Consider the following 25,184-nt stretch of genomic DNA (forward strand, 5'->3'; position numbering starts at 1 on the left):
CGTGTTTTTAAATATGCATGCTCTAGTATGTTAAAAATAGTTGTGTAAAGCAAAATCTTTTTCCTTGTAAAGTCTTTTTCTTATTTTGACAGGAAAATTTTTATGATCATTTCTATTTATTATACTAGTTGCAATTAGTTTAGCGAAATGTGTATTTTATATACCAATTCACCAGAAAAAAAAATCCTGTACTTAAATAGTTGTTTTTCATAGCATACAATGTATGATTGTTTTGTGAATTATTAAAAAAAACCATATGTGTGAACTTTTATTTTTTTCATTATTGTCTTGGTCTTTCATATTTACTCATTTATGTAATATGTACATTTGTCAGTAAAATCACTGTGTATATAAATGGCCAAAATATGTGTATACCCTTTCACCTTAATGTCCATCACAGATCTTAATACAGTATCTTTCAAAAAAATGTTAAATGACCTGAAACATAAATTAATATAAATCAATTATTGTAAGTGTAACAATACAACATACAAAACAAAACTAATAAAAACACCTCTCTGAAACTTTTTTCATCCATTAAATCTTAAGAAGTTTTCTGTGTGAAAATATTTAGTTCAGTAACCCATATTTTTATTTACACTTATAGGTATTAGTGCCCATAATTGACATCAGAATGCTGTGAATCTGTAAAAATATAGATACTATTTATATTTTTCAGGTAGCTTTCTCAGCTTTCAATAATTACGCCTCATTTTCTAATCATGGTGAGGGATTAGGGTGAGGTTTTGAGCTTACTTAAGGTCGTGCTTTACTAGTCCAGAGCTATACAGTCATTATTATCACACTAGAGACCAGGAGATACGGTCTCAGCTCCGTGTGGTCTTAATGGGGCCTGGGGTGGCTGGTGGATGGGGCCTGTGGCCCGCAGCTGACAGCAGCCTTGGGAATAGGCTCTAGCAGGGCCCCTCTGAGCGGTCCTGAGCTGAGTGGAGTCTGATGGTGCCCGCAGGTGGCAAGCACAGCGAGCGACATCCAGCCCTCGCTGCTCCGCTGCGACACGCTGAGCGCAGCCCGGGAGGCGCTCTACCACCCAGACATCTCCTTCAGCAGCCCGCCGCCGAGCGCGCCACCTCTCATCGTGGACAAGGGCCCCGTGGAGCTACCAGAGGAGTCCGTGGTCCGGGTGCCCAAGGAGCCCAGATCCCAGCCCAAGGTGCGGCCAGAGGTGGGGAAAGGGCTGGGGGTGGGTGGCAGGGGCTCCTGGGAAGCTCAGCCCCAGATGTGTCTTGTCTTGTATTTGTGGCTGATATTTGCACTGGGTTGTGTCCTGGCCAGCTGCTGAGCAATGCATGCTTGTTCCACGTGAGAGCCTCGTCAGTATTTCCAAACGCTGGCCTTACAGTTTGCAATATCTTTTCGTTATCACAGGAAATTTAAAATTACTTTTAGTGACAATGTCAACTCAATTTAGTGACGATTTGAATGGTTGTAAAATACAAGTGTTAACAATTCTGACCATTTGCTTGTTTGGAAAAAAAAATGTTAATCAATGGAAATGATCAAAATGTTGAGATGACAATGAAAACGTCTTGGTTAGCAGTTGTGTATTGGCATTTCAAAGCAGGAAACCTGGTAGAACAGGGATGGTTGCAGGAGCAAGCTGGTTTTCCTATGAAAATGTTGGGAAGTCCCTTGTTGACAAACGTCCTCTCTGCAGCAACAGGTGGAACAGGTACCACACAGTCCGCCAGGCTCCTGTGAGGACTGTCACATAAAACTGCGCAACACTCAGTACTGGTCTTTTCCCCAATACTTCATGTTTTGTTTTATCTTTACATAATATTTAGGCAATGTAACTTTTATTTTCTCTCATTGAATTCCATACAGGAATTCTTATCCCTCTAACTTCCACCAGGGAATATAATAGACCATTATATACATACATGGTGGGCAAAAGTACGTTTAAAGTTGTTCCTATGGAAAATAATACAATAATTAATAAACAATAATACAAGAATAATCTCTGGTTTGCATACGACTGTAAACCTATTTTCACCCACTCCTGTATATAAGTATCTATAGTATGATATATATGTTGTATATCATACTATGCTTATAATTTTCTTTGTGTTCCAAAGAAAACATGAAAGAGGCTAGGAAGCATTTGGCTTGTGAACCATAAATATCAAGTCTTCTCCGAAAACACAGCCACCTCTCCTAATTTCCTCAAGGAATACAAGAAATAGTGCCAAAGTTGAGCTTGTCTTCTAAACCTCATTGCAGAATTCTCTGAGAAAACAAGTTGGAATAGTTGATTTCCATTCAGGCCTGAGGGAGATGCACCATACAGCCATGTGAGGCTTCAGAGACTGTGAGAGTTATCCTCTCTCTGCAGTTCCTACAGCCACGGAGAAAGAGGAAGCGTGTGGGAGACGAGATGCTCCCTGTGCTCTGTCCACTCGGTCACATCATGCATTTGCTGGCCCAGAAGCTTTCTGTTCCAAGTAGCATGTCATCCTTGTGGTGATGACTGGGCCGGGGCAGTGGTGGCTGAGAACATGAACTTCCACAGAAGCATGTAGAGTTGACTCCAGCGTGTTCTGAAATTCCAGGAAAATGTGTAGGAAGCATTCTTTAAGACTGTTTTTTTGTTGTTTCTGCTTTCTGTTTTGCATTACCTTTTCAAACCCAAAATTCTCTAAATCGGGTACTGTTGTGTTCTTCCCAGAGTGGGGCTCAACAGTCACAGTTTTCATCACAATATTGGCTTTTGATTTATATTATGAAATAATACTATAAACTTAATATTCATTGATTTACCCCAATGCATATACATTCTTACAACTTCTAGTACTAATGAAGTATTGCAATCCAGAAATGAAGTTTAATTTTTGAGTAGATGTTATAAATATTTAAATTAGCAACTAACAAACACACACACACACACACACACACACACACACACACACACTTACAGTTCTGTTTTGTGACAAAAATTAAGAATATTAGTCACTTAAAATAGTTGCTCCCTGTAAAATTTTTACGAAAGTGTTCTTTGAATATGCATTCCCCAGTTTTAAAGCTTGATAGGATTTTTCTATATTATGAGCTTGTACTTTTATGCCATGTATATGGGAGGTTGCAGTGTAGTGATAGTTATGAATTCTGTTTTTCTATCAATTTACAAATGGAAAAATTATTTTCTGTTTTGGACAGAAATGGAAATGAGGGTCCAAGGCAACCTTCATGTGATCTCATAAATGGAGACTGAGGTAAATGGGATTTGAACGGAGCCAAGAGAATTGTGTTAATCTTTTATGATGAGACAATACTTTTGGAAGTTGCTTTTCTGCAAAACTAATTTTATCAGCGAGACACAGGGCAAATGAAGGACATCTTTGAGTGCTCTCTAGAAAAAATAAGGGAGAATAAGCAGGTAATACAGGGGCATAATATGGAAGATACTGTTATCTATGGGGTGTCCTCCATGTCCCCAGTTGTTGCTGGTAGAAGTGGGTTTCTTGGGGTCGCACAGGAACAAGAATTTCCTGGGACCCCCATGGGAAGATGCCTTATGGTGGAAAGCTTTATCAATGAGGTAACATTAAGGGGGTTCCCCTTCAAGGTTCCATGCCACTCTGCCTTGCCATGGAAAAGGTCCTATTTTGTCTTCAGCAGAACTAGAATTAAAGCCACTACATATTAAAGCACAGTGGGTCCAGTCCAGCATCTGGCTTGCTTTGCTTGTGTTCCCAGCTGCAGTCCATTGCATGTGGGTTGGCTGTGCGGCTGCCAGGGCCACATGGCAGGCTAGCATGGGTCACGGAGCAAGCGTGCAAGGAAGCAGGACCAACACAAAAGAAACAAGAGGAATAGAAACTTTCTTTCTGAATTGAAACTAGGAGCTTAGCCAATGAATCCTTCAGGATTTTACATGCTTGCAGTGGCTCCTTTCTAGCCAATCCATGGTTCCCCAAGCTAGATTGGCAGGCAGGTACCTTCCCTACATCACCCTGACTTCACTGGGCATGTGCCCATCTCCCTCTTTGGTTTCTTCCCCCAGTGATTTTTAGGGAGTGGACTGGTGATTCCTTGGAGTGTGTGAGCTGTAGCTGCCTGGTGAAGCTGCCCAGATAACCACGCTTACAATGCTTGGCCTTCCCTTTGCTTTTCTCCCATAATTAATCCTAATAAACTAGCTAATTACTATAGTAACAATAGTACATACCGCTAGAGCATTTGGACAGTCATTAAAAGTGAAATTGAAATAAGAGATACCACATTACTTTGAGCTCTTCAAAATGAAAAGACATGGAAGACTGCAAACAAGAAAATGTCGACAAACTACTTCCCTCCCTTCCTCTCCTCCACTCCTTTCTCCAAACAAAACAAGTCTGTTCTAAAAACAAGATACTTTAAGATAAAGACAATTCAAATAATATAAGTAATAAAGATTGATATGAATGCAATCTGATTTCAAAGTAATATCAATTTTATTTTTCAATGTGTTAACCTCTCTTTGTTCTACAGATAGCCAAACAAGCATGTCAGAAACCTAACAAAAACAGCCGCAAAAGCATAACAAGGACATAACAAAAACCCTTTTATTGGTTTTAAATTAAACTTTGCCTGTTTTTTTTTCTTTGCATTCATTTGACTCCACATAGCTAATAGTGGTTCTTGAGAGTTAATGAGTGTTTAGATTCAGAGGAATTAGGACTTCACAGTAGAGCAGCAAAGCATAAGATATTTAAAAAGCATTGTTCTCCAAAGACGTTTTTTCTTTAGCATATTAAGGCAGGAGGAAGTCTGAGGGCAGATTGCCCAGTTAATGACTAGATATCAAGGCTTTTCCTTGAAGCTAAAGGAATGTTAATGTGTTTTTTATCAGCACTTTCCTTGCTTTAATTGTGATTTTCATGCAGATGCATAAAAAGTTCATTGAGAGGATCTAGAAATAACCCTCCTGCAAGCCACACGGAGTATGCATGGTTCATATGAGTGTTCTCCAGAATATAGCTAAAGCTTTGCACTCCTGACAGGTCATAAACTCTACCTTTTGTGAGAGCCAAGATGCTTTTCCAAGGGGCTCAGGTGTTCTGTCAGTCCTTTGGAGAATCCCATCAACCTCTACAATCAATTTTCCCCTCATTTTGGGGTTTTTATGTTTATAGATGGGAATGCTTTTTTGTGTGTGTGTGATAATTATAAGCAAGGAGAAAGCTCCTTTTGATATTTTTATTACTTTACACAAAATTCAGCCTCTGAATTATTAAAGACTGGAGGTTCCTTCATTTATTTTTGCCCTCATTTATTTTTATATATTTTTTAACAATGTTGGAGTTAGTGCAAATGCATGCTGGGTATTGCACTCAGTACCAGGAGAACAAAGATGGGGAATTCACAAATGTTGATCTCTCAGTGAGTATAGGGAGACAAGAAGAGAGTACAGTGGTGAAGGCTTGCTGAAGGATACCTCTCCCCTGCTCCCAAAAAGGCAAGAGCCTTGTTTGTAAAATGGTAATTAACAGAAACCAAAAGCGCGCGCGCACGTGTGTGTGTGTGTGTGTGTGTGTGTGTGTGTGTGTATTTGAGGGGGAGTGCTAAATGTAGGAACTGTGTTTTAAGAATACATATCTTATGGGAATCTAAGAACTGGAGTTCAGGATCCAGAATCTCAGTAAATAATATCAGGGAATCAGCTCACACTCACCAAATGGCCTTAATTCTCCTTTGGTTCTCTAACTTTCATCAGCTTTCTTTGCTCATTAACATTACAAGTGACTGTCACACCAAATTGTATACCACCCCTCTTACTACCAACCACCAACTGTCACTGTCTTCATGTCTTTTAGTTTACATTTCCAAGAAAGGGAATTTAATCCCTATTAGATTACATCAGTATCCCTGATCTAATTATTCATGACAGTGGCCATTTCATGACCTATCCTCCACACACTAGCGATGTGTAGCAAAAGTCAATACCAGGAATACCTATTTCAGAGGTGAGTGCAGATACTATAGAAGAAGTATCTACCAGTCTTGGAGAGTCAAAGAAAATGCCCCTGAATGTAAAGTGGTATCTAAACTGTGACCTAAGTAGTAGTTAGCCAAACACAGAGTTAGAAGAAAGATATCATTTAGACAGAGGAAATGGTAGTACAAATGTCTAGCTCAGTATGGTTGGAGCATAGAAGTCTGAAGGATAATGTCTAGGCATTAGTCCAGAATGATCTGGGAAGCAATGAAGAATTTGATCAGGATGGCATGATATAGCATTTTGAGGAGTTTGGAATTTTTCTGATGCTAGCAAGTGAATAATTAAGTTAATCTTAGAGGAATTACACAAAGTGACCTACTTACTGCCTTCATTTGAAGAATGAACTAGAGGCTTCAAGATGAGATGGGGAGGTTATTCTATTGACTTAGCTAAGAAATGATGATTGTCTTGATTCAAGGAGTGAATGACATTAGTGATATGAGGACCACATGACAAGAGTTACAGATTCATTAGATGTATGAGTAAGACAGAGGAAACATCCAAAGAGGACAACCAAGTTTCTGGCTGGAGAGATTTTATGGTGAATGACAGTGTCACTTATTCAGATAAGAAAGACAAGAGGAGCCCCAAAATGTTAGTGTTGATATCCAAACATTTACAAATGAATTCTTCAACATACTCCTTTGAACAGAAACTCAACTTTCTGAAACCCAGTTTAAGAACCCATAACTTAAATATAATATACAAATCTGAAAAAAAAAAGAAAATTAAAAATGTGATTTATTGGGCATAAGTTAGTCTCATCAAAGAGAAAAATGGTATTATTATTCTTTGTTACACATTCTATTTTGGTTTAGGTGTGGTAAGCTATTCTGCAACAAAAGAGCATCTGCTAGGATTTTCAGTCAGTCCTTTCTACTTCCCAGTAATACCTAGCAAGGCTATAGTGGAGCCAAGATTAGATCTGATTATGAGCTCTCGTCTGTTCCCATGAAACAGCTGAAAGGATTCTTGCTATATAGTATGTGCGTGTAATATATGCTTTTCAGTACTATATCATGGAGAGAAACTGGACAAAGTTAGGACAGTTGATCTGCTGGCTTAGGTATATTTGGCATTCATTTCATTCTTAGTAGAATGTTCCATGTCACAATTTGGAAAGAAGCTGGAGAGTAATCTGCTCTTATTTGCACTCAACAATGTCATAGCACACATTTTAATAAAATAATAACAAAAAAGTAATCTTCATGTGTCTTTTGAGAGTGCCTCAAAAAATGAATCTTGACTTATATAACTCTTGCCTAATTAAAACTAATGATTAACATCACGACATCCCTTGGAGACTTTGCAAAGCAAAGCTTTATCTCAAGGAAATGGTTAATGTTCTCATTGGGTAAGAGTCTAGAAAATGAAAGCTGCACTGGAAAAAAAAAAAAAAAAAAAGCACTGTTAAAGTAGATCCAAGACCGCAGTTGTACAGCTCACCTCACTGTACACACAAAGGTGTTATAATAGACTGATAGAGGCAGGGAAGGGGTGGCAAAAACTCTTTGTTGGGTTACGAATAACAATGATTTGGGAATGGAGCCAATTCCTTTTTATCCTATGAACTCACCAATGTAATTAGATAAGTTTTGGACACTGGAATAAATGAAGAACAAGGAGAGGTAAATGCAGGATGCTTAGAGACCACTGAGCCCGCATACACACACAGTAAATAAGATTAGTAGGCAATACATTTCCCCTTCCTTCAAACCACAGCTCCTCACATGTCTTATCCTTCACCCCAAGGAAGTTCTGTTAATTTACTAGACAAGCCATGGCCCCTTCTTTCTAGATCATTGGCAAATGATATTATCTTTGCTGGTTGAAATGTTCTGTACCACCTGGGTCCTCTTCAGCTCAGCTAAAAATTCGACATAGGTTGAATTGGATTGATTTTCCTCCACTTTTACCCATCTCTAGACCTAGTCTTGACAGAGCAATTTCTAATCTGTCTCTGATTCTGAATTAGAGTGGCCTGAAACGTGTGTGTGCATGAGGTAAACAATTTATCTTTATTTCCTCTGGCTTTCATATTTTCATTTGAGATAACTAATGATTATTGGAAAATTTGAGACTTGTTACTCTTAATATGTATTTACTAGTGTTATTTATATTGATTTTGATGAGTTAAACTTCTGGCATGTGCTCATGTTCTTACTCCCAAATTTTTGGAAAAGCTGGTTTTAATTTTGTTATTATTTTACAGTCTGAAGTGTGTAGGTGAGGTCTAGGAATTCATGGGGAGGTAAGGAGATGAAAGAACTTGTAACCGAAGAACAGAGATTAATGTTGCTACAGCAATGGAAAACCTTCTGTTTTACAAGCTCAGCTATTTCAATGTAACTGTTACTGCAAGAGAATAATATAATGTGGCCTTCAGAGTGCTTGTTAGCTTCTTGGTTTATATGACAATATCATATTATTTCAGATAATAGCCCCTGTTCACATTTATTTGTATCCTGCAGTGAGGTTTGCCAGTTCAGAAAAAAATGTCAGGTCTATTTGATATGCAAATAACATTATTTGCACATCGCTCTTAAAACTGTTATGTACATCTAGGGCCTTATATTTCATGTGAGAAGAAGGGTAGTAGACATCTAGGGAAGTAAAGTATTGAGGTTAAAAAAGGCAATAAGCTTTGGGGCCCTAAATATGATTTTAAAACATTTCTTCGGGATCTTGTTTCTTTCCCATATGGTATATATACCAGAATGATGTATCCAATTGAAAATAATGTGTTATTGAGTTTGGCCTTCAAGTATTTACATGAACATATGATAAGCTCTTTTATTTCTATTGGTATAAATTACAAATTATTTTCCCTTTCTATCTGAGAAATACCTGGGTAGGTTTTCAATATGCTTATGGAAATTATATTTCTCATCATTATATTTTTCTTGTTATAAAGGATATGAATAATGAAAAATAAATGCTAAACTTTGACATTTAATACAAAAAAATGTTTTATTTTCTTGACTTAATTAGGAATGCATTGCAGGTTGTTTCATTAATGTCTGTCACATGCTGATAATTTTATATAAGTTCCAAAGGAGCAAATTTTACATCCCCAGTAACAGATACTTTTCAGAATAAGTGAATTAATTATTAGGAAATCCCTTCCTTTTTCTTCTGTTTTTCTTCAACTCAAACAATGTGTGGTAGTAAAAGAGATCTGAAGTATATCCCATACAGAGAGAAAACATCCATTATATTTATAGTGGCTTTAACCCCAAATTTAGAAGAAAGGGTAGGGCAGGTATTGTTATGCATAGACCATCACACTTTCATAGATATGCTTATTGTGTTTTCAGATTTTACATTGTTCCTATAGGTCTACAGTACAGAAATACAGAAATTTTGGCAGACACTCTATCTTTGTTTGTATATATAGTTAATTAAATTGATGATTTCCACCCCCCCCCAATTATTACTTCTTAAGAAGCTTTTTGTATTTTTGGGTTACTAGATACTGGATATATCTTTAATTCTTTACCTTTTTACTTTTACTGCTACAGAGAGGGCTATGGCATGGAATTGCAGTTACTATATGAACTTTGGGGTCAGAGGGGTTTGAGTTCATTCACAGCTTTACTGTTTATTAACTGTTTTTTGTTTTTTTTTGGTGGTACGTGCCCCTAGTGGGAACCGAACCCGGGACTCTCTGGTCCACAGGCCAACATTCAACCGCTGAGCCAAATGGCCAGGGCTGTTTATTAACTGTTTTAACTAAGGTCAAGGACTTACATTTTAAAAATCTTTTTTATCTCTTTTGTATAGGGGCATAATAAAAGTACATATATTGTTGTGATTATTAAGCATCATATATAACTATATTAAATATAATTAATCATTTAGTTCTTAAGGCCTACTAAGTGTTACCTACAACCATTTACCGTTTTTGTTTTTGTTTTTTTGGTGGGGAGGGCATTCTGTTTTGTAATAATCATACCAGAGATATATAGTGGACAATGAAGTACATTTTTTCAATGCATTTATTTAGTTACTCTTTGATACTTCTGATTAGTTTGGGGAAGAGATAAAGTAATGTTCTAAAATGCTGGCTTTATATTTTATGCACATTCATGGGTTCATAGCTTGAGTGACTGAACATGGAGTATAATAAATGTTTAGAAGAGAAAATAACTCAATATAATTGGCACATTTGTTGTACCTTTAATGTGCACAGAATTCTCTATAAGGCTGTCTTTCCCCCAAGGAATTATAGTCTGCTGCTGGTGACAGGGAGAATAGCCAGACCAGTATGCTTTTGGCTCAGATCTGGTCATGCAAGTGCTGTAGTACTTTAAAGAAGGAAATGGCATTCTTGGTGTGGGATGGGGACAGGAAAGAGGGGAGGATAATGTGATATCTTAACTAACTCCTGAAAAGTCCTTAGGATCATTTGCAAACATAGATGGGAGGTGCTCGAGGAAGGAGGATGTTCCATAATTGAATTAAATGTGAACAAAATTACAGTTGGAGAAAAATATGACAATTTCATCAGACAGTGAACAACCCTAACCAACAATAAGAACACAAGGAAAGAAGTATTGAAGCAGGACGTTTGAAAGGTAGGTTGTAGCTCTTTGTAGGCGGTCTTAAATGTCAGGGTGAGACTTTGTACATAATTGTTTCTGTGGCTTGGATCTTTAGAAGCTCCTGATCAGAGTTGCAGTTTAGAACCTGTGGGGATTCTGTGGGAAGTGTGAGGGTAGAGAGGGACTTGAAAGTGGAGAGATCAATTGGGTTGTTGCCCTGGGCAGAAGGTAATGAATTCATGAACTGGCAAAATAGCAATGGGGACGGGGAAAAGGGGGTGGTGTGAGAATTGCACAGAGACGGAATCTGCAGTGCTTGGCTACTAATTGGATTCAAGAGGGGAGGAGGAGGGGCAATCAAAGATGCCTAGGTGGCTCCTGGTACCATTCAGAGAATTAGAATTTAAGAGGAGGCTTTGGTTTATAGGGGGGAGGGACTGCAGAGTTGGACCCGGGAAGTATTGAGTGAGAGGTGTAAATGTGAAGCAAACTCTGAGGTATTAATCTAAATATCAAGAGAAAAGTAATGGCTAGTGATAGCAGTTAGGAATTTGCAACACAATGTGCTATTTAAAGCCATCAGGGTTCATGAGATTATTAAAGTAGAGAGAAGAATGGGCAAGGGGAGATCCCGGGGATGCGCTTACCTTGAGAGAAGGCAAAAACTATGAACCCTGGAAGGTGATCAAATAATGGGTCAGTACAACTGGTAAACTGAAAGGAAGTTTCACACTTTTCTTATGCTTAGCCCCTCAAACAGCCCCTGCTAATGCTAATCCATAGAAAATTTATACATACCTAATGAGATGAGGACTCAATATGAGAAAAGGAAAGTGGTTTTGAGTTTCAGTGGTGGTAGTGATGCAGCGATCTTTCTCAATTGCTCAATATTTAAGTACAGCAAATAATAGTGGGTTCAGTTTATGAGTATATGTGATGGTATTGAGAAAATATGACTAAGTTTAGTGAATTTCTTCTATTTTATAAATTTCAGTTCTTTGTTTCTTTGATTGGTTAATTGTAAATCATCAGGCTATAGTAGTGCTGGAGTGAACACTCCTTAGAAGTATATAGTAGTGTTCGTTTCTGGAATGTCCTAATACTTTTTGAGATTAATAGAAAAACACTGGGATGCCCGGCCAGTGTGGCTCAGTGGTTGAGCTTTGACCCATGCACCAAGAGGTTGCTGGTTTGATTCCCAGTCAGGGCACATGCCCAGGTTGTGGGCCTGATCCCCATTGGGGGGCATGCAGGAGGCGGCCAATCAATGTTCTCTCTCATTGATGTTTCTGTCTCTCTCTCCCTCTCCCTTCCTCTCTCTCTAAAAATCAATAAAGGAAAAAAAATTTTTTTTTAAAGAAAAAAACATTGAGATATTTTTGTACCAGACTTGGGAATTAAAAATTAAACTAAATATGATATATTGTAATAAGTTTTAAGTAGATGGATCTATATATCTTTATTTGGGTTATAGTAAAGAAGAGTGAAGACTTGTTTAAATACTTAAATCATTTTAAGATTTAAGAATTATATTCTGGGAAAAATATTTGTCATTAATGATATGTTTATGAAACTAGCCTTGAAATATAAAAAAATAAATAGACATTTGCACCAGATTTTCTTAGCCACAAAAAATATTTATATCCACCTTAATTTCTGTGTTAAAAAGTAAACACATTAAAACTTTTATTCTTTAAAAATCAAAGGAATTCAAAAACAGAATGAACTCTTAATTTCATTAGAAACTCTTTGTCTTGTAAAAGTCATTTATTTCCACAGTTTTACTTCTAAAAGAAAAATTGTCTTCTTTGCTTATCTAATATTTATAAATTTGGTTTTATCTTTGTTAAATAATATGATTATTTATAGCAATAGAAAAAGAATGTGAAGATAAATTTGAATAGCCTATGATGATATCTGTTCTGTTGGTTTATTTCTTGCCTAATAAAATAAAAAATATTTTATTTTTTCTTTTATACAAATTTGTTTACCACCTTAACATAAACATCTATGACAATAGTATTGATGAAGAGCTACTTGTGTGAGATCTGTTTTGCATTCATCTTATTTTTAGTTGACCTACATATACATGGTGCACATTCATAGGCTTACATGTAATTATATGTGTGTGATTTAAACAGTAGAAATGATTAGAGGTAGCCCATGCATAGAGCTCTACTTTAGATAAGATGTCAATTCTGTTAAAATTTTTATTTGTTTTGTGTTGTAATTCAGAGAATGTGGAATATATATAAGATGTTGCCATCAATTAAAAGAAAACTATTATTAGTTAAACCTTTCAAGGCTTGTTTTTTGGTTATTGATTCTCATGCGACATAACGGATTATTCTTTTATTTTTCCTGGTAAGATTGTGCTGCAGACTGAGCTATGGGGCCCTGTGGCGAGCATGTTCTGGTAGTCGTTTTTCTGGCCCTGCCAGTTGAGCAGCTTCATCGCTTCCAGGTCCTCACTCCCATGCCCTGTTCCACTACGGCAGTTGTCTGAGTTGGGGGTTGGGGTTCTCCTCACCACGCACTGGGCGCCTTTTCACCTTTCTGACTCCCAGCCATGAGTTAGGTAGTGGCACTTGGGGTGCAAGGCAGTGTAATTTAGTAATTAGGAGGATGGTTCCTTGGGCCCAAATGCCTGGTGTTGTGTCCTGACTCCTCCACTTGAAAGAGGTGTGACCTCTCTATGCCTCCCTTCTCTTATTTTTCAAGTAGGATTAATAACAATATTAACTGACAGGGTTTGTGTATGAAATGAGATACTTCACATAAATTACTCCGAAAATATTGGTGCATGCAGTTGGCGATAAATGTTAGGGAGTCTTTTGTTGTTGTTGTTGTTGTTGTTGTTGTTCTGTTCCATTTTATCCTACTCTATGTTCTCTGGTGTCACTTCCTCTAGGAAGCTTTCCTTGATCCCTGCAGGCTGGGTCAGACAACACTATTATACAAACAGTGTCTGTTTCCTCCTGGGACTCTGTTTAAATGCAAAGGCTGTGTCCTTTATCTTTAAATCCTAAGCACCTATAATTAAGCTTTCCTACCTGTGTGGAAGGTACTCATATTTGTTGAATGAGAACATTAATTAATGGGATTTTGGAGAGATGTGCTGTTGTGTGGTAATTTTTATTAATGCAAATAACAGCCTCTGCATAAGTGACCAAGTGAGTTATAACAGAGGTCATGGAACAAAAAAGCTCACCAACCAAGATGCTAAGATTCTGGAATCACGTGGTTTATTTGTTCTGTAGTGCGCTTGAAGCCCAGAACAAAGCTATTGGATAGGTGTACACGGTTAGATTAGTCACAGGATGGATGGAGGGATCACACTTCCTTAACTCTGTTTCATGCAAAGTTGCAGTCTCCTGATTCGTTCTGCTTCATCAGTTATTTCTGCGGATGGTGTGGTTACAGAGACCAGATAAGCAAGGAAGCTCAATAGTAAAGCAGTCTGTCTTTGTTGGAGAGATTCAGAGACGCGTACACCTGACCACAGGTATAGCTCATTGTTTAGCATGTTGTGCTGCTCTGGATTCTACCTGTGTTTCTCAAGCAGAGAGCATACGGAGTCAGAAAGAAGCCATAATGGATGTGACTTAAGGAGGCAGATTTAGAGATGACTAACTGTCAATCTAGAAGCTTTGTGAATATTTAAGGTGTATGGTCATTACATCCTTTCTAAGCAGCCTTCTAATCTATTCCATTTTTGTTACTGATATTCAACAGACCTACATTCCATTATTTCTATCATATCTCTGTGGGTTACTAACTTAACTCTCTATTCTTAATACGTCTTATGAATTCTGCCTTTGTCTCCTGGGTTACTTGCCAATACATTATGTATATTTAACACATAAGTTTTATCTCTCCTATTTGTTTCTGGTCTCTGTAGCAGATTGAAGTTCTCTATTAAAACAGAAAATACACATTGCATGTGTTATAGCTAGGCTAGCCATATGTCCTGGTTTCCCCAGAGAGACCTAGTTTACACCTGTTGTCCTGCAGTCATCCTTAACAATATCCTCTTTCATTCTCAAAAGTGTCCTGATTTGGGTGATAATGTATATAGTTACCTTAGTATTAATTCACATCTGTTACTTGTAGAGTTATGTAAATTGAGGTAAATCATATATAATATCCCATCTATAACATCAGTGGACTGGCTGCTATTTGTATAGCCCTTGCCAAATCTAAAATTCTTTGACATTTAGAGAAAAAAAATAAATAAAGCTTTTTACTTTCTTAAATCTATTCACATGACTATTACCCTGAAGACAAGTGCATTTTTCCATTAAAAATAGATCTAAATAGAAGTTGAATATAAATGTATGCATTAACTACTTTGAAATGTGTGAAATTGCAGTTTTAATTTATACTTGGGGCGACATATCTGAGACATTGTGACCGTAGACTTTAAATCTGAAAAACTAAAAGCACTTTTATTAATTTCTTTAAAAATGGAGTATATTAAATAAAGGGCTTTGAAATCGTTATATGTGGTTTTAAAAATATTTTACAGCTATGTGTTCAACCTATGCTTGTATTCCTTATCTGTCCATTGAATTAATTAGTTGGCAAGGAATACTGGTTTCTGAGGAGGTAATGATTTTAGTTTTCATTATGATGTATTTTCAGGTGTTCCTGAGCCAGTTCTGTAGGGATTTTGAGAATAATGGGAATTAAAGTAAATCAGATCTTTAGCAACAGATTTGGATATCACCTACAGAGAAAAAAATTACCTCAAGGTGTGAATTGTCCTAGAAGCGTTAGTGTAGTTGTGGAGGAAAGTGCAGGGAATCTGGGGAGCATTTCTGTTTTCTCCCGTCAGTTGCTTCCTGGGTCTTTCAAGATTGGTAACTAAAAATCTTACCATAGAGCAACTGCGGTTGCTCCCCCCTCAATGACAACAATAACATCTCCCCAGTATATTTGGGTATCTGAATCGTTTTATTTTAGTGCAACATTGCTTATTTCAGGGTTTTTGTTGTTGTTGTTTTATGGCTAGAAATTTTTATGGCTTGGTGAACAAAGACTGTGGGAAGGCAGATTTTGTCTTTTGGAATTTTGCACTTATGATGTTATCCAGTTTGAAAGGGATGGGATTAAAACATTTATTCATTATTCAAGTCTCCCTGCACCTGCTTCTGTGATCCGATACTACTGAAGAAAATGGCACTACCAGCCTGCTATGGTACCACATTAACTTTAAAAATGTCAAGAGATTGGATAGGTGATTAAATAACTTGCGCTTCAGGGAAACTTTCTCATTTTTGTAGGTTTATGAAGATAGAAGAGTAATGAGAATGTATTGATCTGTGTACTATTGGCAGTTTCTTGGAATTATTATAAATACAGATGGCAACACGTGGCTCTTAAATGTATTGGGGAACATACTGCACTATCACGTTATAGTTGTGTATATATGTGCCTCTTCCTCTTTACCTGACTATAAAATTCTTGAGATAAGGAACTGCATTTGCTAGGGAACCTTAACATTGTGGTTCATTGGACTTGTTCAATACATATTTCTTTGATTGTATATTAATTATAATACAAATGGCAAAGTATCTGTGATCTGTAGGTGAGCATCTATGCAAGCAGGAAGTAGCTGACAAAGTATTGGCAGGCTTGTATGGCCTGTCCCTGATGAGACTATTAAGGAAAGAAAATATGCACACATGTTCTTTCACAGACCTGAATTTCAGTAAAATAATCAGGTGCTTTGCTCCCACCTCTACCCTACGTGAGACAGATTGTCTCCTGGTCTGACTTGCACCGATGCTAACAGCTATTCTTTGACTTGTTTGCTTCTGGGCTTTTTGGAAGTGGCTCACTAACTCCCTGGGGGTTGTGGCTGGGACAGGGGAGGGAAGGTGAGCGCTTGCATCATTCTATGGTGGCCTCAGGGGTTCCTTCGAGAACCTCAGTGGCTTGCTGTGGGGAGAGCAGTGCACAGCCTCCACTTGGAAAGAGATCCTAATTAAAGCATTTCATTTCTATCATCCAGCAATCTTGTATTATGAACCTACTGTGTGTAAATACATGACACTGTTTAGAGAAATAATAGAAATCTGAAGATTTCACTCCTACTTGGGAGAAAATTATAACCAATAGATAAAATATAAAAGGAACCCGAGAAGAGAACAACCCCTATTTAAACCATCAGTGAGGAATCAGTTTGGGATGCTTGTTGGAGTAAAATTCCCATGTGCAGTGTGCTCTCTAATTTTCTAATAGTACGCCTAATATTTCCTTATGTCTGCACGACATTGCCCTTAAGTGATTTTCAAGAAAAGCAGACAGTTCTTTTTATGCTCCTGTATATTTTTGTTAGCCTGTGGAAGTATTAGTTTCACCTGCCATAACTGAACTTTAAAGTATGTAATATGGTGTCTGTGTTTCCAATGAAGGTGATACGTTGTCTACCGCATGCATGTAAAGTCAGGAAAGGATCCTTTTGGCCCTCGGAGCAGATTACCTATTTCATTCTTTCAGTCTGTTTTATAATACTGGGTAGTTAACAAGCTGAAACAAAATATTTGGCAGAGCTGATGATCTCTTCCCTTAGGAGAGCTCTTGGCATTAGAAGGTGTACCTTGATTTATATGAAGGTCACCAGTTCATGCTGAGAGTGTGAGGAAGGGAGGCGGTCAGATACACACGGCTGCATCGAGACAGGAAAAGCCTTGCACTCGGCCACAGCAGCTCTTGTTCCGTCTCCAACGTTAGAAGGAAAGCTGGTATGTCTTGGAGTGAGAAAAAAGTTTATCAGCAAGATCATTAATAACTTGGGACTCAGCTTTTCAAGTTACAATTAGCTGCTCAACAGCTGTGACCTTCAAGAGCTCCTCATTATTGTCGTTCCCCATTGTTCACTCCCACTCCAGAGCTCTTTGCAGAAATAGTTTCTCTGACATCACTGACCCCAGGGGTCAGAGTGAGAAATGACTCTTCAAGCGCTCCTTTGTAAAGCCTTGTTTCTGTAGGAGGCGGTGTCTGTGCGCGTGAGAAGGAAATGAGGGGATGGTTAATGCCTCCTCGTAAATCCAGCTGTGTGGTCAGATCCCGGTTAGGATGTGATGCCTGTTCAATGAAGGTGCTCTCCTGGGAGTAGAAAGATTTAGGGACTCGAAGCCAGGGTACAACCGACGGTGTAATAGCTCCGTTTTATTTAGATGTTTCAAAAAAAACAACAACACAGCTCTCAGTGCACAAGCTTGCCAAACTCTGTCATGCACTGTGTAGCATCTCAACGGATCAGCAGGGATTTTAAACATGCTGTGTGTTTGGCATACACTGCAACCCGAGGAGAAAGTGGGGATTAGAGAAACTGTAGTGAAGTATGAAATGAAAGCTCAGCTGGAGAAGGAGGACTGGATTATGTTCAGCTTCTTTGCCTCCGTTCCTTTAGATATTAAGACCATGGGACTCAGGGGGAAAAGGGATTTGCTTCCTCAAGGTGTAGTGTATCATCTCTACAGGCGAAAAGGAGACTTAATTAGGAAAAAGCTATCTGTCAGAAAACAAACAATAAGCAAATTGACGAGAAGGGTGATAGAATGTGTTATCGATAAGGACTTTTCTGGCCAGTTAGGTCTCAGAATGAAATCTTGAAGTCTCTGGGAAGTCTCGTCCATGCAATGTTTCTGTGATGAAGCTGTCAACATGCAGTCTTGGCTGTTTCAACCTAAGATTTCCAACATGTGACGTCGTCATGATGTGGTCAATGGGATCTCTGGGTACAGGACAAGGTGCTGTGGCTTCTACCGCTGACTCATTTTCTTCCCAACCTTGTGATCCAGGACGGGACCCCTGCCCCGTGTGCATCTGAGTTTTCTTCTGTGCAAATGATGGGATTGGGTTAGACTTTGATGCTATGTCAGGTTCTTGGGGAACTATAAGTCTTGGGACTGCGGTCTCTCTTAGAGCATTTGTACTTCTCTGTCACCTGCATTTTAACTGTCTTTACTAGCCTCTGTTACCAGCCTCAGTGACTAAAAGAATCGCTGAATACATTTTACATAAGTTCAGAGGTCTCTTCTTTTGTCCTCCAACCTTAGCCTCTCTCCCACCACACTATTATTTGTTTGCCGTGTCTAATATCATATGGTTGAAGTTTTTTGTTCGTTTGTTTTCTTTTTTTAATCCTCACCCGGGAACATTTTTCCATATTTTGTTCAGATAGAGTGGGAGGAGGAGAGAGAGAGAGAAAGAGAAAGAGAAACATCGATGTGAAAGGGACACATCGAGTGGTTGCCACCCGCATGACCTAACCAGGGCCGGGGACGAACTGCAACCAAGGTACATGCCGTTAGCGGGAACCGAACCCGGGTCTCTCTGTACCGCAGGCTGATGCTCTAACTGCTGAGCCATACCGGCCAGGGCCATATGGTTGAAGTTTTTTATTTTTTTTAATGTTCCTATTCATGAATTTTCTAATAGTATGATTTCTGAAGTATAACTTTGCATCTAAGTGTCCAATAAGGTTCTCCTAAAAAAAAATAATAATAACTTCATAATGGTGAATTTAAAACTATTGTTGATACTTGCAGTAAAAAAATAGTTACAGATGAACAACAGCTGCAATAGCAATAGCTTACTTATTTAAAATGGGTTATGTGCAGGTACACCTTTTAAGCATTTACCGATATTTACTTATTTAGTCTTTATAACTAGCCCATGGGCACCATTATGGTCCCAAAAGGAAAGTGCAGCACCCCAAAATTAGATGGCTTGCCTGTAGTCATGGCAGAATTAGGATTGCAGTCTGCCACCAAGTCCGAAGTCATTGCCACTATAGACTTTCTTCAAGGCAGCAAAGATTCCCGTATGCCCTAGACATTAGAATTGTTAAACACATCCCTAAAACTGGACTAAATAGAGTGAAATCTTGAGTGAGAAGATGTAAGAATACAGCACAATTGTTCCATTGAAGATGAACCTGCATTTACTGCTTAAGTTGATATTTTAAAAAAGAGATTAAAAAAAAAAAGATTTATCTGTGCCTATTGGAAGTCTCCCTGATAACTACAATGATTAGTGACAGAAAGGGGTGTCCGTGGGTGTAGAAAAGAAGGTAAAAGGTGCAACATTAATATTATTAGACTTTTATAAAAGGTTAAATTTGGTATAAGACGTATTCTCAAAAAGAAAAAGAAAAAAAAAAAAACAACAACAAAAAAACCCAGCCCCACACCTTTCTCCATGAGGTAATTAGGATCAGCTGGGCTGGGAGGCCATGGCCCCGAGGCTGGGGAGTGGAGCCGGAGGACGTTGTTACTGGAGGCAGAGTGAGAGAAGTGGTCCCAAGTCCAGAGAAGCTTCCTGCAGCTTGGAGAATCCTCGGAAGTAAAAGGTCCAGCGCGAGACGGGCAGAAGGAGCTCGGGCCCCAGCAGCTTGACTGCGCATCTTGCCGGCCTTTATTTGCTTCACCCCTGGTGAGAGTTCATCTGGAGAGAACCTGGCCAGCAGGTGAGAGTAACTGAGAACAGCTGGCTGTTCGCGAGGGCAGGGCCAGAGCAGATGCTATTTTTCTGGCAGAGTTTTTGCTTTTCTGTTTTTCCTCTGACATCCGGGCAGGTCACATGTAGTTGACTCTCTTAGCCACACACGTTGCCAGACCTCCCTCTAATCCCGTGACCCCAGGCTGCGCTTCTTGTCCTTCAGGGCTGATGTGTCTAAGGAAATACAAACAAAGGGTTGGAAATTAAGTATTGACGTTCTTCATTAAGGTTGATTTGCTCACATCTCATAGCTAAACTCCAGAGTCATCCGGATAGGAAAGCTGTCACTGGGGAGAAGGGTGCTCCTAAGAAAGCCGGAAGGTATAACAGCTTGGTCAGCTGGCTTACCTGGAGAGCAGTTCCTCTGAGCATTTCCAGAGGGAGCTCTCTGCAAAAGAACCTCGGTGGACGGGATCCGAAGCTCCCCTGAGCCTGTCAGCCTGGCCTTCCTTTCCTTCAGAGCACACAGTCTGCAAAGAGAGCTAACCAACCAGGCAAATAGATCCATTGAGCCTTAGATGTACAATCGTATTTCAGTAGCAGAGCTGGTTGAGTTTCTGAAACCACTTTACATTGTTTTCGTCTGTTCGTGCCTGTGAACGGATTTGGTGAAAGGGTGCTGGGAGGTTGTGGCACATTCATCCAAGCTTTGAAAAATCCTTATTATCAGTAGTAGTCCAAGACAGTTTGCTTTTGATTCTCGTAATTTTTTTATTTCAATAAATTATATGGATTTTTGTGTAAAGAAAGATGACTATGACATTAAGAATGAACGTTGAATCTGGGTATTCTCGTACTATGTTGAAGCGAGAAGGGACGTGTTGGGTCACATCTACTATCCAGTTATTTACAAATGAGGAAACTGGCCCAAAGTTCCAAGTAATCTCACCGTAGTCAGTGGGCTCGCCACCGTCACGGACCCGGATCCATTTCCAGCCTCACAGGGTCCATTGTGGAGGGAAACGGTTCACATTTTGTTTTCAAAAAAGCATATTTGAGTAATCTTCTTGTGTCCAAAGATTTGCATCATTTCTGGGAATTAAGAACATAATTTATGCTCATAATAGAATATTGGGAAAACAGGAAAATGTTAAAGAAAAAAAACAAGCATATATATATATCAGCCTGCTAAAGACAAGTACTATGAAGACTTTCAGGGATTTTTTATCTTTTTTTTTATGTGTTATTCCTTTTTATGCAGTTGTGATTATACTCAATTTTTTTCAAGGAAGATTTTGAAAACGTCAGACTCTGAAAATGTTTAACAATTACATTTAGAGAGAATAATTTACTTTCATGTGCTCTCTATCTTGTGGCATTTTATTTTTAGTATATTAGAGGATCTTTGCGTAATACAAATACATAGTATACAAGTGACATTGTGTTTTCTCACCGTGTCCTCACCTCATAGTCTCTCCTCAGTCCACTTTAACCCTGCACTCTTGGCTACAGCCACACTAAGACTGCTTTTACTAGCTTGTCTGGCTATTTGCGTTTTGCCAAATCTAGTGTTTCTTCTATCGTTATCTTTGTTGACTTCTCAGAATCATTTGACACAACCGACAACACCCCAGTCCCATGCACTCCCTTTTCCTGTTCTGTTTTAGGCCCTCAGGCACACAGAATTTAGTTGACTTCATTTCTGACATTATCACCTCCCAGTCTGTTCAGTCTTTGGTTTCTTTCTTTCTTTTTATTTTTCTTGGTGGTAGGCAGAATAATGTTCCCCACCCCAGTAGGTGACTGTGTCAACTTAGATGGCAAAGTTAAGGCCCTTGCCAGGTGGGCCCAATGTAATCACAAAGTTTTTTAAATGTGGAAGTGGGGGGCAAGAAGGAGCATCACGGGGAGACAGAAGAAAGACAGCAAGAGATGCGACATTTGTTGGCCTCGAAGATAAAGGACCAGGGCTTCTGGAGGCTTGAATCCTCATATCAAGGCTCCAGGAAGAAACAGCCCTGCTGACTACTTCATTTTGAGCTACAGAACTGGAAGATCAAACTTGTGTTCTTGCAAACCTTAGTTTCTGGCAGTTGGTTAGTGCGGAGATGGAAAACTAATCTCTTTCTTTCTCACCCTCATTCTCCACGCTAATGTATTTAACACATATTCTTTCATTCATAATTTCAAAGTGTACTTCAATATACCTGTATCCTTAAAAAATAGAAAACATTTTGTGTGTTTTTATATACGTACAAATGCGTAGGTAGTTCTGTGCTAATCATCTTATCTGTTTATTACTTTTTCACTCAATGCTGCTATTGAACTCAATTCATACTGTTATAATGTTTGCTCAGTGAGTCTAGCTGCAGTCATCTGATTCTAACTAGTCATCTGCTGCGTAACATTTCCGTCAGTGACGGACCACAGATAGCATGGTGTCAGACCATATGGCCTAGGTGTGTGCTATTATATGCAGTACTCATCTAGGTTTGTGTAAGTATGTTCTGTGATGTTCACACAGCCATGAAAATGCCTAATGACCTTTCTCAGAATGTGTCCCTAAGCCACTCATGACTGTACATCATATTCTATTAGAGTATTCCATAGCTGCGTTGTGTTTCATCATATGCATATACTACATTTTACCAATCTAGTCTTCTAGTGATTCTGTCTGCTCATCTTAGTCCACTGCATGTGTTTCACTCTTTATTCATTCAGTGATGGCTACTTAGGATGCTTCACATTCTTTGTGATCAAAGACAATGTACCAGATGCCTCTTTTTGGATCAGTTTGAGAGTGTCCTTGGGAATATATTTTGGATTCGATGACACGCATAGGTAACTTTACAAAACACTGACAAATTGCTTTTCAGAAGGGTTGTAACAGTTTTCACTTGAGCAAACAGGTGAGGAGAGCTTCCCTTTCTTCTTAGCTTCCCTAAAGCTTCACGATAAAAGCAAGCTTTCTGATTTTGTCTGCCTGAGAGATACTAAGTGGTATCTCATTGTTTTAATTTGCATTTCTCTGCCTACTAGTGAGATTGAACATCCTCCTTCAATATTAATTAGCTCTTTGGATGGCTTCTGTAAATTGACTCCTCATTCTTTACCTATTTTTCTCTTAGGTTGTTTTCCACCCTAGGTTGTAAGAACTCTTGATATTAATCCCTTGCCATTTACAATTGTGTAAATATTCTCTTCCTGCCTGTCACCATCTAGAAAACTTTAGGCAGAATCTTTTATTGAGAAAATCTCATGTTCTCCCTTTTGTTTGTGATTTGCAGGTGTGTTGGAAACCATTCCTTACCCAGTCATAAATATTTTACCTTTTGCAGTTAGAATCACACTTCAAATGCAAGTAGATTAACTTGAAGTTTTTATATGTTGTGAATTAGAAAAACAACATTTTTAGATGCATTGAGTCATCTTTTAAAAGAAACATTATCAACTAATGCAAGCTCTCACTAATGCTTTGTGATGTTGCTTCTGTATGACAAGTATAGCTTCTTTATTCTTTCACTGGTTCATTAGCCTACATCTAATCCAGTATGCCACAGTGGATTTGCAATATTGCTTAATGCCGCAAGGAACAGGTTTAATACCCTTTTTCAAAATTGGCTTAAAAATTTTTGAACCAGATTGTCAAATTCCTACCAAAACTTATGGTTAGATTTTGATTGGAAATTGATTGAATTTAGATTGAATTGTGTGAAGTCGATAAACAGAACCATACTAATGTCCATGTAAAGATCAAGAAATTGCCCTGGCTGGTTTGGCTCAGCGATTAGAGCATCAGCCCATGGACCGAAGAGTCCCGGGTTCAGTTATGGCCAAGGGCACGTACCTCGGTTGTGGTTTGTCCCCATGCAGGTGGCAGCCAATCCATGTGTATCTCTCACACCGATGTTTCTCTTTCTCTCTCTTCCTCCTTCTCTCCCTCCCACTCTATCTGGAGAAAAATGTAAAATATCCTCGGGTGAGGATAAAAATATTAAAAAATAAAAATCAAGAAATCATCTTGGATTTTAATTTTTTCTTTCCCTCCCTCCCCACATCACTCTTCATGTTTGTGGGTCCAGAACAGGCGTGTGAATGCCACTAGCCACTTCCACCCAGCAACTAGTTCTCAGACTTGCTTCCCTCCTCTGAAGAGCACGTTCAGTTCTTGGGCCTCTCTCTGTCATTATCCTTGGTTATTGAGCTTTCAAAAAACTTTTTATGACTTATAAAAGAATATAAAAGAGTTTCTATGAATGTGATAGGTGGGTCTTTGTTGTCTGTTCTAAGGACTGTGCTCTCTCTCTCCATCAGTAAGTCTCCTCAGTCTACTGCCTCGACATTGTTACAAGTGCATTCTTCCCCAAGCCCTCATTATCTTTCACCCAGACTTTTACAGTAGCTTCTACCTGGTTTCCCTGTTCTTGAAATCAATGCTCAAGAGTCCTGAGAAGGAACATTTTAAAACACAGTTTGAGTCATATCTCCTGATTTCAAACTTCCAGTGTTTTTTCTTTATTCCTTTAATGAAATAAAAACGCCATTGGTTTACCAAGCCCTTCCCAGTGATGTCTCCCTTTACATCTGTAGCCTCATTTGTATCGCTGTGTGTGTGCTGGAGTCAGCTTGCATTGACCTGTGACAACGAATTCAGAAATTTTCAGAAATTGTTCAAGCCAGTATAAAAACCAATTATTAAAAATACTGTATAGCCCCGGTGTACATGGTATGCGGTGGAAATGCTATGTAATGGTTTGCTTTTGCATCTCTCTTCCCCAGTGAAGTCATGCTGATAGCTTGAAATCAACCCTGGAGTGAGTATTTACATCAGAGAAGTGGGCAAACACCACAAATCAGGGTTTACTTCATGCCTTTTGTTGATTATGTAGATATAAGAGAGTGTTGGAGACAATTTGTACTAATGCGAAGTAAACTTAGTGTGTTGCGTATATCTGTTACATTGTGAATAGCACAAAAAAGTTGAGTGCCTATTCCAGTATTGGGAAACTATTGTGCAATATAGCAAGTAAGTTACATTACTGACAAATGAGTAAAACCCCAACATATGTCTTTGTTGTTTTACTTTCATCTTCATCATTAAAGCAAACAGAAATCAATCAACATTTACTCTGTAACTATACTCATTCATTAGTTCCAACCATAGTTTGGCTACGGATATAACAGTT

At 38.6% G+C, this 25,184-nt stretch overlaps 1 protein-coding gene across 1 annotated transcript in view; it reads left to right on the forward strand.

Moving 5' to 3' along the window:
- Nucleotides 1-957: 957 nt before the first annotated feature.
- ADGRL3 (adhesion G protein-coupled receptor L3) overlaps nucleotides 958-25,184 on the forward strand; it is a 471,329-nt gene continuing 447,102 nt past the window's right edge. The window contains exon 1 of the mRNA XM_036253182.1: nucleotides 958-1,174. Coding sequence (XP_036109075.1) covers nucleotides 958-1,174 — 217 coding nt within the window. The remainder of the gene's footprint in view (nucleotides 1,175-25,184) is intronic.

The sequence above is a fragment of the Molossus molossus genome, unplaced genomic scaffold (assembly GCF_014108415.1).
Source record: "Molossus molossus isolate mMolMol1 unplaced genomic scaffold, mMolMol1.p scaffold_m16_p_1, whole genome shotgun sequence".
In the NCBI taxonomy this organism is placed as follows: domain Eukaryota; kingdom Metazoa; phylum Chordata; class Mammalia; order Chiroptera; family Molossidae; genus Molossus; species Molossus molossus.